General features: G+C 42.9%; 2 protein-coding genes across 5 annotated transcripts in view; one reads left to right on the forward strand and one right to left on the reverse strand.

Moving 5' to 3' along the window:
• The window catches only part of LOC140723535 (NACHT, LRR and PYD domains-containing protein 3-like), a 488,497-nt gene that overhangs the window by 88,294 nt on the left and 386,435 nt on the right, over positions 1–13,768 (reverse strand). The gene's annotated exons all lie outside the window — the stretch shown is intronic.
• Positions 991–11,518, forward strand: LOC140723544 (uncharacterized). The gene is made up of 2 exons (XM_073038119.1): positions 991–1,037; positions 9,279–11,518. The coding sequence occupies exon 2, from the start codon at positions 9,691–9,693 to the stop codon at positions 10,744–10,746; it is 1,056 nt and encodes a 351-aa protein (XP_072894220.1). The 5' UTR covers positions 991–1,037; positions 9,279–9,690; the 3' UTR covers positions 10,747–11,518.

Here is a 13,768-nt window from a genome sequence, read left to right on the forward strand (position 1 = left end):
CACATCTGTTGGGCACTGCGTGCCGATGATCAACCCAATCTTTTGGGCATAGCAGTGACAAGCTGAAGTCTCTCTCTCTCTCTCTCTCTCTCTCTCTCTCTCTCTCTCTCTCTCTCTCTCTCTCTCTCTCTCTCTCTCTTCCTCTCCCTCTCCCTCTATCTCTCTCTCTTACTCTCCCTCTCCCTCCCCTCCCTCTCTCCCCCCCCCACTGTCTCTGCTGCAGCGCGTGTGTGACGTCACAGCCCCGCCTCACTCAGGCACTTAAAGCGACACTCACAGTAAACGAATCTGCGATCTCGCAACACAATGCACCTCTAAAGTCTGACAGCAGACTAGCGAGTGAAACTTCGGTGTTGCAGAATCAGAAACCAAAGTGTTGCCAGCCTGAGTCAGGGCTTTGGGGCTCCAGAGAGAGAATGGTCTAGAGTTTACGAGGAGGAAGAGGAAGAGGAAACAGACCAGCAGGATATGGCTACAAAAGGAAGATCAGAAAAATTTGGAAACTGGTTGACCCAAAAAAAAAGATGGTTAGTTTCTGCAAAATACTGGTTGTAATCAAAAGATCAGGCAACAATTGTGGAGAGGAATAAATAAACAACTTTTAGACCGAGCCTCTTCAGCATACCTAGACTGTGTACTCCGCTGCTTAGTTGCTGCCTGAGCTGCAGAGTTCCTCCAGCATTTTGTGTGTGAGCGTCTCTGTATGTCCAGCAACTGCAGAATCTCCTGTTTTATATCTGCATTTTACTTTGGCATTAGATACACGTTGATATTGAGTACATTGTTTACATGAGCCGCTTTCTGCGTTAAAAGAGCTGCAGATTTTTTCGATACACCCGAAAAAAAATGAGATATGAACATTGAACCGGTGCTTCAAGAAATGTTTAATGGCACCGTTATTACCCATAAGTCCCTGCGGTAATAATTTTTGTCAGGCACTGAAGAACTGATGAACTGCGCAGGCGTCAGGCTGATGATGTCCCCGAGTATCACGCATGCGTGCAGAACACAGAAGGCTTTTAAAATGTCGGATGCAGGTAAGAGCGATTCTCTGTGTTTTTATCTTAAACTCCGACTTCGGGACGATTCCTGTGAATTTCTGACACCGTGGCCAGCAATCCCGGGACAGTCCTGCCCTCTTCCCTCTCTCTCAGCCCCACTATCCGTACACGGACCCCGGGGAGCTTCCGGCTGATGAGGGAATGGGAACCGATGGATCTCTCAGACAGAGCTGAGCTCCAGCTATCTAAATGCAAGGATTAGGAACTCGGAGAAAGGGAACAAAACCCATCTGTAGACACTTTCTGGAGGTCCAAGATACGTATGTTCCACGACCGCTGGACTAAGTGTGTAAATGTAGGAGGGGACTATGTTGAAAAATAGATGTGCTAGATTTTCTAAAATTGACTCCTTCAACCTTAGGCCACAAACTTATCTATCACCCCTTTTATATAGGGAAAAGCAGTATAACATTAGATGATCATCACCATAAGATGAAAGTTTAAATCTTAGCCTTTGTTTTAAATTAACACTTAGTCTTTCCTGTGATTAGAAAATAGGAATCTTGGCTAAATTACCAGACATAAAGTATGGTGAGGTACAGTGCTAGCATTGTAGATTAGCAAGGATTCTACTTTGGGTTGGACTTCCAGAGTACACTTACTGGATATCCACAGGACAGTATTGTTGAAGACTAAGACAGTACTTTCAAATAGAATTGGAAAGGAAATGAGAGCTTTTACCACCTGGTCATTTGCCACCTCTTCTTGTGATTCTGCTCCTAAATGTGAAGACATGGAGAAGTGAGTTTAAAATTATGCCATCGAACTGGTTGTAAGAATGGACCACACCTATTGGTCCTCATTTGCTTTATTCAGAGCCTTGTCAATAGCATGAATAACTGAATAAACATTTCATTAGAATGGGGTGGATTAAACTGAATATATAGGATCTTTAAATTATACCCCTGCCCACTTATTATTTTCGCTGGAAAATAGATTTTGAAATTCTAAGTAATCCTGACTAAAGTGTAATATGGTTTTAAAAAAAGCTCAAGGTCAAATAAGTGTGAGACATTTGTAGAGCATTTTATAGGAAGGGATATTAAAGACATTCATCATTCATGCTGATTTTTCCTCCCAGCACTGCCGAAAATACACAAACCACCCCACCTCCCTTCAGATCTACTCCGGGCTGTGCCTGATGAACCAGCCAAGATTAGCAGTTCACCATCTGTGGGAAAAATTGAGTCCAAATACCTAATAAGTTTGGGATGTGTATATTCATTTCCCAATTTATGATGTAGGAGCATTGATATTATTCTGCTTTGTATGTAAAATATACAATCCTCTTTGTTCAAATCTTTATTAGCTAGTGAACTTACAAGTTTGCTTCAGGGAGTTAAGCAATTTAATTTTAAACAATAGCATGAATTGATAAATGTTACCAATTTTAAATAGCAAAAAGTATATAGTATTTTTTTTCCTGGGAAAAAGACTTTGGGTCCGAAGTTTGAATAGTGTTATGATGTGACTGCATTTTTCGAAAGAAAAGAACAAAAATTGTAGTTATCCAAATGCAGAAAGGTTAATCCTACATTAAATGTGAATTGCGATTAAGAGATCCAAGATAATGTGTATTTAATAAAATAATTTAAATCAAATTATTGCTTTAAATCTACATTATACATTCAAGAATGCATTTTAGGTAGCTCAACACCTCATGCAGGTCAGTCAGGTATCTCTGCTCCCTTTAAACTTGCACGTTTCTGTTTCCCAGATGCTTTTGAAACTTACTTTGACCTTATTTTCTGAGCTCCTTTTAAACTTGCAGGTTATGTGGAACACATCATTCTGTAATGTGATGTCTAAAAACAGTGATTTGGAAGTGAGGTATGATGTATTAATATGAGAACATCTAATAATACAGAAAATCTGCTAGTCCGACACCCAAGACCCAATCATGGCAGGTTCACTAAGTTTTACTGTGGTTAGTCACAGGTTTGGAGGGCTGTCGCCTGAAAGTAATGATCATTAATCACCATCAATGTTACATAGTTCACACTAAAAATAAAAGCACAAGGGAGAAATCGGCCTCTGCAGCACCTTTTTTTTTAGAGCGCTCAGCGGTTCATTTGAAATCAGGTCCAGAATTTACCTGCACTTCTGATGGGAAATCTGTTGGATGTGTTTCTGACAAACATACACCCAAAAAATGTTATGAGTCAATGCACCGTGGATTGAACGCCAGCACTTTTGAACGGTGTGTTTCAGACTATTCTGTTTCAATCTTTATGAAACGTGAAATAATATGGAAGGTCTAGAACTTGATCGAGGTCTAAAAGATTATGAGAGGCATAGACAGGGTGGATAGTCAGTACCTGTTTCCCAGGGCACCAATAGCAAACACCATAGGGCATATGTATAAAATTAAGGGAGGGAAGTTTAGGGGAGACATCAGGGGTAAGGTTTTTTTACACAGAGGTTTGTGAGCGCCTGGAATGACTTGCCAGGGGTGGTGGTGGAGGCTAAAACATTAGGGGTATTTAATAGCCTCTTGGACAGGCACATGGATGAAAGAAAATGGAGGGTTACAGGGTAGTGTGGGTTTAGTTCTTTTTTTTTAAGGTTTATATGGGTCGGCACAACATGGAAGACTGAAGGGCCTGTAGGGCCTGTACTGTGCTGTAGTGTTCTATTCTATGGCTCTAAAATCTTTTACATCACCAGTTGAGAAAATCATCTTTGTTCTACCTCCAATCACAAAGAGGAAATCTGCAGATGCTGGAAATCCAAGCTACACAAATTGCTGGAGGAATTCAGCATTAGTACTCTTTTCCATAGATGCTGCCTGGCCTGCTGAGTTCCTCCAGCATTTTGTGTGTGTTGCTTGTTCTACCTCCTCTCGGTCTGCACTTTTCTACCAGTGAGAACATGCTTCCACCAATTCTGTCTGGCTACATAATGATATCAAACACCTTTGCCCTGGCCAACAAGTAGCTTTCACATCACAAATGTGCCAGACTCCAGTGAGACAGACTACTGCCCTTCCCTTCATATTCATTGGCATTACCATCACTGACTTCACCACCGTCAGTCACCTGGGTGAGACTTCAGCGGAAATATTTATGTACAATACTGTGTGTATTATGGTGATGCAAGAGTTGCTGGAGAATTTTCAAGTGGGAAGAAGTGGAGTGATATTTGGAAATCTGAAATTTAAAGCATCATTTAGCAAGAAAATCACAAATAGGTGGTTTGCAAAAGCTGTGGCAAGTAAATCCTTCATTAACCTGTTACATAGGTTGTATGAGAGTGCAGATGAACTCAATCAAGCCCAGAGGAGATTAAAGTTCTTACTGACAGTGATCTGAAATGAATATCTGTCTATATAAAATTCAGTTTGCACATGTTGTTGTCACTGGGTAAAAATTGTACAGCACAAGATTTTTGCACACACTGGTCATTACAAATTAGAGGGGACACTGGTGGGAAGGCGAGGAGACCTCCAGTGTCCCTGATGCCCTCACGTAGAAGGTGTATATCCAGCTGCACTTTAAGGAGTTGGAGCTGGAAATGGATGAATTCCGCATCATCCAAGTGTCAGAGGGTGTGATAGGTATGACGTGCAGAGAGGTGAGTTACACCCAATGTGCAGGGCACAGGAAACTGGGTGAGAGTCAGGAAGGAGAATGAGGTTAAATAGCCACCGCAGAGTACTCTTGTTGCCATCTCATACAACAACAGGTGGACCACTTTAGAAACTGTTGGGGGGGATTACCTGGCAGAGGAAAGTCAAAGGGGGTGATAGGGGATTCGTTAGTTAGGAGAACAGAACTAGAAAGGGACTAATATCCTAGTGGCAAGGCTTGCTAGTGCTCCCCTGTGGGGTGGGTGGTTAAACTAAAGTTGCAGGGAGGATTGGAGCCAGAATGACAGAACAGATAGTGGAGAGGGTGAATTGAATTGAATTGACTTTATTACATACATCCTTCATATACATGAGTTGTAGAAATCTTTATGTTATGTCTCTGTCTAAATGTGCAATGTGAAATTTATAATAGTTTATAATAAATAGTATGTACAACAGGACAGTCAGGATAAATAAAAGTACAATTGTATCAGCATAAATTAATCTATCAGAGGGCCTGGTGGAAGAAGCTGTCCCTGGGCCTGTTGGTCCGGGCTTTCAGGCTGTGGTGCAGTTTCCCAGATGGTAGCAGCTGGAACAGTTTGTGGTTGGGGTGACTCTGGTCCCCAATGATCCTTTTTACACAGTGGCCCTTTTTACACACCTGTTTTTGTCAATGTCCTGAATAGTGAGAAGTTCACATCTACATATGTGCTGGGCTGTGCACACCACTCTCTGCAGAGTCCTGCGATTGACGGAAGTACAGCACCCATACCAGACAGTGATGCAGCCAGTCAGAATGCTCTCAATTGTGCCCCTGTAGAAAGTTGTTAGTATTTGGGGCCCCATCCCAAACTTCCTGAACCGCCTGCGGTGAAAGTGGTGCTGTTGTGCCTTTTTCACCACACAGCCAGTATGTACAGACCAGGTGAGATCCTCGGGTTGTGTATGCCAGGGAACTTGAAGCTGTTCACCCTCTCAACCCCAGATCCTGGGTCAGCCTGTCTCCATTTCTCCTGTAGTCTACAGCCAGCTCCTTTGTTTCAGTGACATTGAGGGCAAGGTTGTTTTTTTGACACCAAACAGATGTCGTTCAGACCTCAGGGCATGAAATTATGATATTGTAACCATTACTTGGACTTGCTTGCGCCCAACAGTCTGAGGGATTTCAAGGAACAAATCTGTAGAGAGATTACGGACTATGCCAAGAAACAAAGGTTGATAAAGTGAGTGATTTTAACTTCACATTTATTGACTGGACTCCTAGGCTGTAAAAGGACTAGATGGGGTAGAGCTTATCAAATCTACCTTAATCAGTATGTAAAATTCCCGATGTAGAAGTGTGCAATAAGCTATTGGGAAGTGATCTAGGGCCAGTGACAGAAATTAGTGTATGGGAACACTTTGTATCTACTGATCATGAGATTCCAAGTAAATACAGAAAAACAGAGGCCTGGACCTCTCTTGAGATTCTAAATTGGAGAAAGGCCAATTTTTATGGTATTTGCAAGGATTTGACAAGCATTAATTGGGACAGGATGTTTTTTAGCAAAGGAGTATTGGTAAGTGGGAGTTCTTCAGAAGTGAAATTTTAAGGGTGTAGAGTTTGTACGTGCCTGACAAAATAAACGTTGAATGGTAACTAGTGCAGGGAATCTTGGTTTTCAAGAGATATTGAGGCCCTGGATATCTCGTTCCTCTAAATGCCTGAGACTGTTGGGTGCAACCAAAACTCATTATTGACTACCATTTCATAATTCCACTCCCGAACTCATCTGACTTTCCTTTAGTTGTCTTCTGTTGGATTCTAAAAGCTTCCTAACGGTCTTTTGCTCTTTTGATTGCCCTCTCCTCGGCTTTTATGTTGGTTTTGGATTCTCATTTAACCCACGGTTGTGCCCTGCTGCCTTTCCAATGCTTCCACGTCTTTGGGATGTATCGATCACTCAGCTCTCGAATTGCTCCCAGAAACTCCAGCCATTGCTGCTCCGTTGTCACTCCTACCTTTTCCCTTCCAAACAAGTTTGGCCAGCTTCTCTGTCACAGAAACATGGAGAAGTTCAGTGGAGAAACAGGGTATTTGGCCCATTTAGTCAATGCCCCAAAAACATTTAAGCTCTCTAATGCAACTACCTGCACCGGGATCATCACCCTCCATACCCCTACCATCCAGGTACCTGTCAAACGTCTCTTAATGGTGAAATCGAGCTCATATTCACCACTAGTGCTGACATCTCATTCCACACTCTCACGACCATTTGAGCAAAGAACTTTTCCAAATGTTCCCATTAAATTTTCACCTTCCCCACTTACCCATGACCTCTGGTTGTCGTCCCACCCAACCTCAGTGGAAAAAGCTGCTTGCATTTACCCTATCTATACCTTCAGAATTTTGTTTACTTCTAACAAATCCTCAAAGCAAGGTATAATTTCCTTGTTTATGTTTAGAGCCTTTTTTAGGTGTATAAGATGATGAGGGGCATTGAGTGTGTGGATAGCCAGAGGATTTTTTCCCAGCGTTAAAATGGCTAACAGGAGGGGGCATAGTTTTAAGGTGCTTGGAAATATATGCCGAGGGGATGTCAGGGGTAGGTTTTTTACAAAGAGAGTGTTGGATGTGTCGAATGCACTGCCAGCAGCGGTTGTCGAGGCGGATACAACAGGGACTTTTTACACTCTCTTAGATAGTTACATGGAGCTCAGAAAAATAGAGGGCTATGCGCTAGGGAAACTCCAGGCAGTTTCTAGAGTAAGTTACATAGTCGGCACAGCACTGTGGGCCAAAGGGTCCGTAATGTGCTATAGATTTCTATGATTCTATGAAATTCAAGAGAAATCTCCAAACCCACGGAGTGGTGACTCGTAGTGAATAGTGGGAAAGTTACTGGAATGTATCTGCAGGAACCGGAAATATAAGTATTTGGATAGATGTGGACTGATTAAGTATAGGCAGCATGGCTTTGTGCATGGTAGGTCATGTCTAACCAATCTTATAGAGTCGAGGAAGTTATCAGGAAAGTGGATGAAGGCAAGGCAGTGGATGTTGTCTACATGGACTTTAGCAAGGCACTTGACAAAGTCTCATATGGGAGGTTGGTCAAGAAGGTTCAGTCACTCAGCATTCAAGATGAGATAGTAAATTGGATGAGACAGTGTCTTTGAGAGAAGCCAGAGTGTGGTAGCAGATGGTTGCCTCTCTGACTAGAACCTGTGTCTAGTGGTGTGCCACGGGGATCATTGCTGGATCTGTTGTGGTTTGTCATCTATATCAGTAATCTGGATGATAGTGTGGTTAACTGGATTAGCCGATTTATGACCACCAAGACTGGTGGTGTAGTGAACAGCGAGGAAGACTATCATGGCTTGCAGTGCAATCTGGACCCCCTGGGAAAAATGGTTTTAGAAATGGAAAATGGAATTTAATGCAGACAAGTGTGAGTTGTTACACTTTGGTATGACCTACCAAGGGAGGTCTTTCACAGTGACTGGTCGGGCACGGAGGAGTGTTGTAGAAGAAAGGGACCTGGGAATACAAGTCCTTAATTCACTGAAAGTGGTATCACAGTTAGATAGTGACGGAAAAAAAAGATTTTAGCCCATTGGCTTTCATGAACCAAATACTGACAATAGATGGATATTATGTTGACTTGTAAAAGAGGCCTAATTTGGACTATTGTGTGATGCTTTGGTCACCTACCTACAGGAAAGATTTAAAAGAGATTCAGAGATTTCAGAGAAAATTCACAAGGATGTTGCCAAGTTTGGAGGACTTGGGTTATAAGGAAAGATTGAACAGGTCAGGACTTTATTCACTGGAATGTAGAAGATTGAGGTGAGATTTGATTGTGGTAGAGGGGCATAGATAGTGTAAATGCAAGCTGGCTTTCTCCACTGAGATGGGGGTGGGACTTCAACCAGTGGCCAGGGGTTAAGGGTGAAAGGTGAAATGTTAAGGGGAACATGAGGGGAAACTTCTTCACACAGATGGTCATCTAGGTTTGGAATGAGCAGCCATCCCGAGTGGTGCATGCAAGTTTGATTTCAACATTTAAGAGGTTCGTGTAGGTACCTGGATTGTAGGGGTGTGGGAGTGGCAGTTTAAATAGTTCAGCACAAGACTAGATGACCCAAAGGACCTGTTTCTGTGTTGTACTTTTCTACAAGAACCTGAAATATTACAAAAATTCACTCTAACCCCTTTTAACAACTGTGCGGACCAACCATTCCTCTCAGCAGGAATTTTTTTATATGGTGTTAAAACTGTAGCACTTTCGGTTAATAATACATAAAAGAAAATCCCAGATGCACATCCACAAAGATGAATTTGTGTGAGACTGTTTCAGTTACTGTGGGGCCAGGCACCCATGCAGCTCAGCAGGAACAGGGAATAATACCATTGGAGAGAGTCAAACTGAGCCAAGTCACAGATTGGAGACGGCAGAAATGCCCCATTCTTATAGAGACAGGAAGAGCATCAGAGAATTGATGGTCATTCCAGATACCAGCACTCTGCCCAGTCAGGAGTCTGTCCAACTTTCGTTGAACCTCACTGTAACAGTGTGATACCAGATCAAACTTTGGCAACTAAAGTAATCTCATCTGAAATGTTGTCCTAAACCCATTGATGGATTTTGTAAATCTTTTCACAGGATAAAAATGAGAAGGAATTTGTCACCAGGAATCTCAAACATGGCACGCCAGTTTTGCTGTCTCTGTCTGGATATTTAATAAGTGGAGCAAGAGATTCAATCGACTATCCTTCCTGCTCAGACTGTGGAGAGAGATTCAATTGGTCATTTGACCAAATGGCAAGCCTGTCATTTTACACAGTATAAAGGCCGTTCACCTGCTCAGACAGTGGGAATGGATTCACTCGGTTATTACAATTGAAGGTACATCAGCAAGTTCACACTGGGCAAGGCCATTCATCTGTTCTGTGTGTGAGAAGGGGTTCAGTCGGTCTTCCCACCTGTGGACACACCAGTCAGTTCACACTACACCGGGCAGAGGCTGGTCATCTGTTGAATTTCTGAGAAAGGATTCACTCAGTCATTTGACCTAATGGCTCTCCACCGAGTTCACACTGGGGAGAAGCCATTCACCTGCTCAGTCTGTGGGAAGAGATTCACTCAGTCATCCAACCTACTGGTACATCAGCGAGTTCACACTGGGGAGAGGCCGTTCACCTGCTCAGTCTGTGGGAAGGGATTCACTGAGTCATCCAACCTACTGGTACATCAGCGAGTTCACACTGGGGAGAAGCCGTTCATCTGCTCAGAATGTGGGAAGGGATTCACTCAGTCATCTACCCTAATGGTACATCAGCGAGTTCACACTGGGGAGAAGGCGTTCACCTGTTCAGAATGTGGGAAGAGATTTACTCAGTCATCCCAACTACAGAGTCATCAGCGAGTTCACACTGGGGAGAGGCTGTTCACCTGCTCAGTCTGTGGGGAGAGATTCACTCATTCATCCCACCTACAGAGACACCAGCGAGCTCACATTGGGGAGAAGCCTTTCATCTGCTCAGAATGTGGGAAGAGATTCACTGAGTCATGCCAACTACTGAGTCATCAGCGAGTTCACACTGGGGAGAAGCCATTCTCCTGCTCAGTCTGTGGGAAGAGATTCACTCATTTATCCACCCTACAGAGTCACCAGCGAGTTCACACTGGGGAGAAGCCATTCACCTGTTCAGAATGTGGGAAGAGATTTACTCAGTCAACCCAACTACAGAGACACCAGCGAGTTCACACTGGGGAGAAGCCGTTCACCTGCTCAGAATGTGGGAAGGGATTTACTCGGTCATCCCACCTACAGAGTCATCAACAAATTCACACTGGGAAGAAGCTGTTCACCTGCTCAGAATGTGGGAAGAGTTTCACTCAATCTTCCACCCTACTGAGACATGAGCGTGTTCACACCGGCGAGAAGTTGTTCAATTGCACAGAATGTGGGAAACGGTTCACTCTGTCATCCCACCTTCTGGAACACCAGCGAGTTCACACTGGAGAGAGGCCATTCATCTGCTCAGAATGTGGGAAGAGATTCACTCGCTCTTCCACACTACAGAGACATCAGCGAGTTCACACTGGAGAGGAGCCATTTACCTGCTGAGAATGCGGGAAAGGATTCACTCAGTCATCCCAACTACTGGCACACCAGTCAGTTGTTATGAATCCCTAGGTTTTGTTTGCTGTGGACTGTCATTTTAAGAGAGAGAGATTAAGAAGGTGAATCAGTCTGACTTGCAGCTTGTTTACATCACTCCCAGCTTGTTTAGTTTTAACTGAGGACACAGACACTCAGAGTCAGATGGAGATGAATGAGGAAAAATGGAAGGATCGAAACAAGGGAAATAGGTGCCAAGGGTCACTGTTTGGAATTTTCCTATGCCCACAAGTGTGGGTTAATTATCGATTCAGCGTACATCGAATGTGTGGTTGTCACCTCGTTTAATCGATAGGAGGGGATCTGATTTGGGGTATCCTATGAAGACCACTGATGTGTTAACCCTTGCCTGGGTGTGGTGTGGTAATTAATTTGAAGACAATACGCCTTGTGACAAGTCACTTTGGGTGATAATTAGTATGTGGATTTGGAAGGATGACAGATAAAATCTACAGTGACTGTTCTCTTGTTTTACCACCATGGAACATGTGGAATTCAACATAATTGCCTTCCCTTGACATTTACCCTGGATTACAAATATCTCTCTCATCACCTATTCTGTGGTTGAACTGAACTTTCATAATTTACCATCTCAAGACTCCAGACGTTGTTTCCCCCAAGCTCAATAGTTTTGGATTTATATTTACACACATATATACACATAACACTGTTAACTTTTGTTTATCTTGCTTAAGTTACTATATAAGTTGATTCTAATAAAGATAGTTTTAACATCAAAAACAGACTCCAGGTGTAGACTCCAAGAGGAAATGTGCAGATGCTGGAAATTCAAACACACACAAAATGCTGGTGGAACACAGCAGGCCAGGCAGCATCTATAAGGAGAAGCACTGTCAATGTTTCAGTTAGTCCTGACGAAGGGTCTCGGCCTGAAACGTCGACAGTGCTTCTCCTTATAGATGCTGCCTGGCCTGCTGTGTTCCACCAACATTTTGTGTGTGTTGTTCCAGGTGTAGTCTATTGGTGGTGATTCGTTTCTAAAGCTTTACGATTCATAACAAAATTGGGGCCTGCATCCGGGATATGAACAGCTATGGGGGCGTAGTCATTAATTATCGATTTCATTGGGGAAGTCCCTTTTGATTGATTTGTGTGTGGAAAATCAGCAGCGGATGCTGATTATTGTTTGGAAGCGGCAACCTCTGAGGCATTAGAGGATGCCAGACGGATTGAGTTGTTGAGTCTTGCTAGAAGGTTAAAACTTGCTAAGGTGAAATTGACAATGAGGAGGGCACAGATGCAGAGGATAACAGCTGAACATTATGTATCTGAGGGAGTGTTTAAAGTGGAGGAGTTGGAGGTGTTTCCTGAAAGTAAACCAAGTGAGCTTGAGCTCCAGTACGAGTGAGAAAAATTAAAGATGGAGGCTGTGGAAAGGCAGAGGCAGTTTGAGGCTATAGAGGCAGAAAATCAGAGGAGGCAGAAAAACCGAGGGAGGAAGCAGAAAGACAGAGGCTATTCGAGCTGGAAAAGATAGAGTGGTTGCAGCAAAAGGGTCTAGCGTTAGACTCTGGTGATAAGTTTGAGGCCAGTCAGGAAATTAAATTGGTACCTCCATTTGATGAGACAGAGGTTGATAAATACTTACAGCATTTTGAGAAGGTTGCTTAGAATTTAAAGTGGCCAAAAGAGGGTTGGTTCTCTTACAAAGTGTAATTAAGGGGGAGGCTTAGCAAGCCTATTCTGTTTTGTCAGTTGATTAAGCAGATGATTATGTCATAGTGAAACAGGCTGTGCTCAAAGCTTACGAGTTGGTCCCAGAATCATACAGGCAAAAGTTCAGAAATTTGAGGAAATCTGTGAACCGGACATATGTAATTTGCTTATGAGAAGTCTGTGTGTTTTGATCGCTGGTGCACATATATGATGATGATAAATATATGATGATTTTAATAGCTTGAAAGAGTTAGTTTTAATTGAAGAATTCAAAAGGTGTGCTCCTGACCACATAAAGACATATTTAGATGAAAAGGATCCTGCCACTTTGCAGAAGTCTGCTAGATTAGCAGATGAGTTTGCTTTAACTCATAAGGTTAAGTTTACCCAGAATAAGAGCTTCCAAAAGAGTGCCAGGGATCACCAGAGTAAACCAGAAATTACAGCTGGGACTAGTGACAAGCGTAAGGATGAAGGGAAGCAGTTGAAGGAGAAATTTTCTGGTCATACTTGTTACTATTGTAAGAAAACTGGTCATATGATGGCTAATTGTTCTGTCCTGAATAAGAAAAAGGAAAAGGAGGCAGTCCCAAATGCCTGTGTTCAGTTTGTTGAAGCACCTATAAACCCACAGGGTCTTGAACATTCTGTTGAGGCTCAGTTATGGACTGAGAGTTCTGACCGAGTTAAGAAGGCTTTTGATCATTTTATGTCAAATGGGTTTGTATTAGTAAAGGAAGGGTCAACCCCGGTATGAGTGAAAATTCTTCGAGTTACTGGGGTTACTCAGTCACTTATATTAGACAGCGTTCTAAAGTTTGGTGATGAGACTAACACTGGTGAGGTAAATCTTATTAAAGGCATTGGGGGTGGCATGGTTTCTGTGCCATTGTACAAGGTAAGTTTACTGTCAGGGTTGGTTTTGGGACCTGTTAAAATCGGATTATACTCCAGTTTATCATTGGAAGATGTTAGTTTGCTGTTAGGGAATGACCTAAAGTTGTTCCTGCAGTGCTGTTGACAACTAAGGCAACCACTGACAACCCACAGATGGATTTTAACATTTATCCTTCCTGCGCAGTAACTCGAAGTATGGCTAAAAAGTCTGCCAATGCAGACGGATCTGTGCAGCATGACTGTGATACCCATGATAACCAAAATCGGGATTCAGGTTATGATGACTTGTCAGGGAATTTCTGCCTTCATTGTTTCAACAGGATTCAGGTCGTAAGTCTGATGAGAAAGATTTATCCCTGTGTAGGAAGGAGTTTATAGCAGAACAGAACCGAGA

The sequence above is a fragment of the Hemitrygon akajei genome, unplaced genomic scaffold (assembly GCF_048418815.1).
Source record: "Hemitrygon akajei unplaced genomic scaffold, sHemAka1.3 Scf000118, whole genome shotgun sequence".
NCBI classification, from domain to species: Eukaryota; Metazoa; Chordata; class Chondrichthyes; order Myliobatiformes; family Dasyatidae; genus Hemitrygon; species Hemitrygon akajei.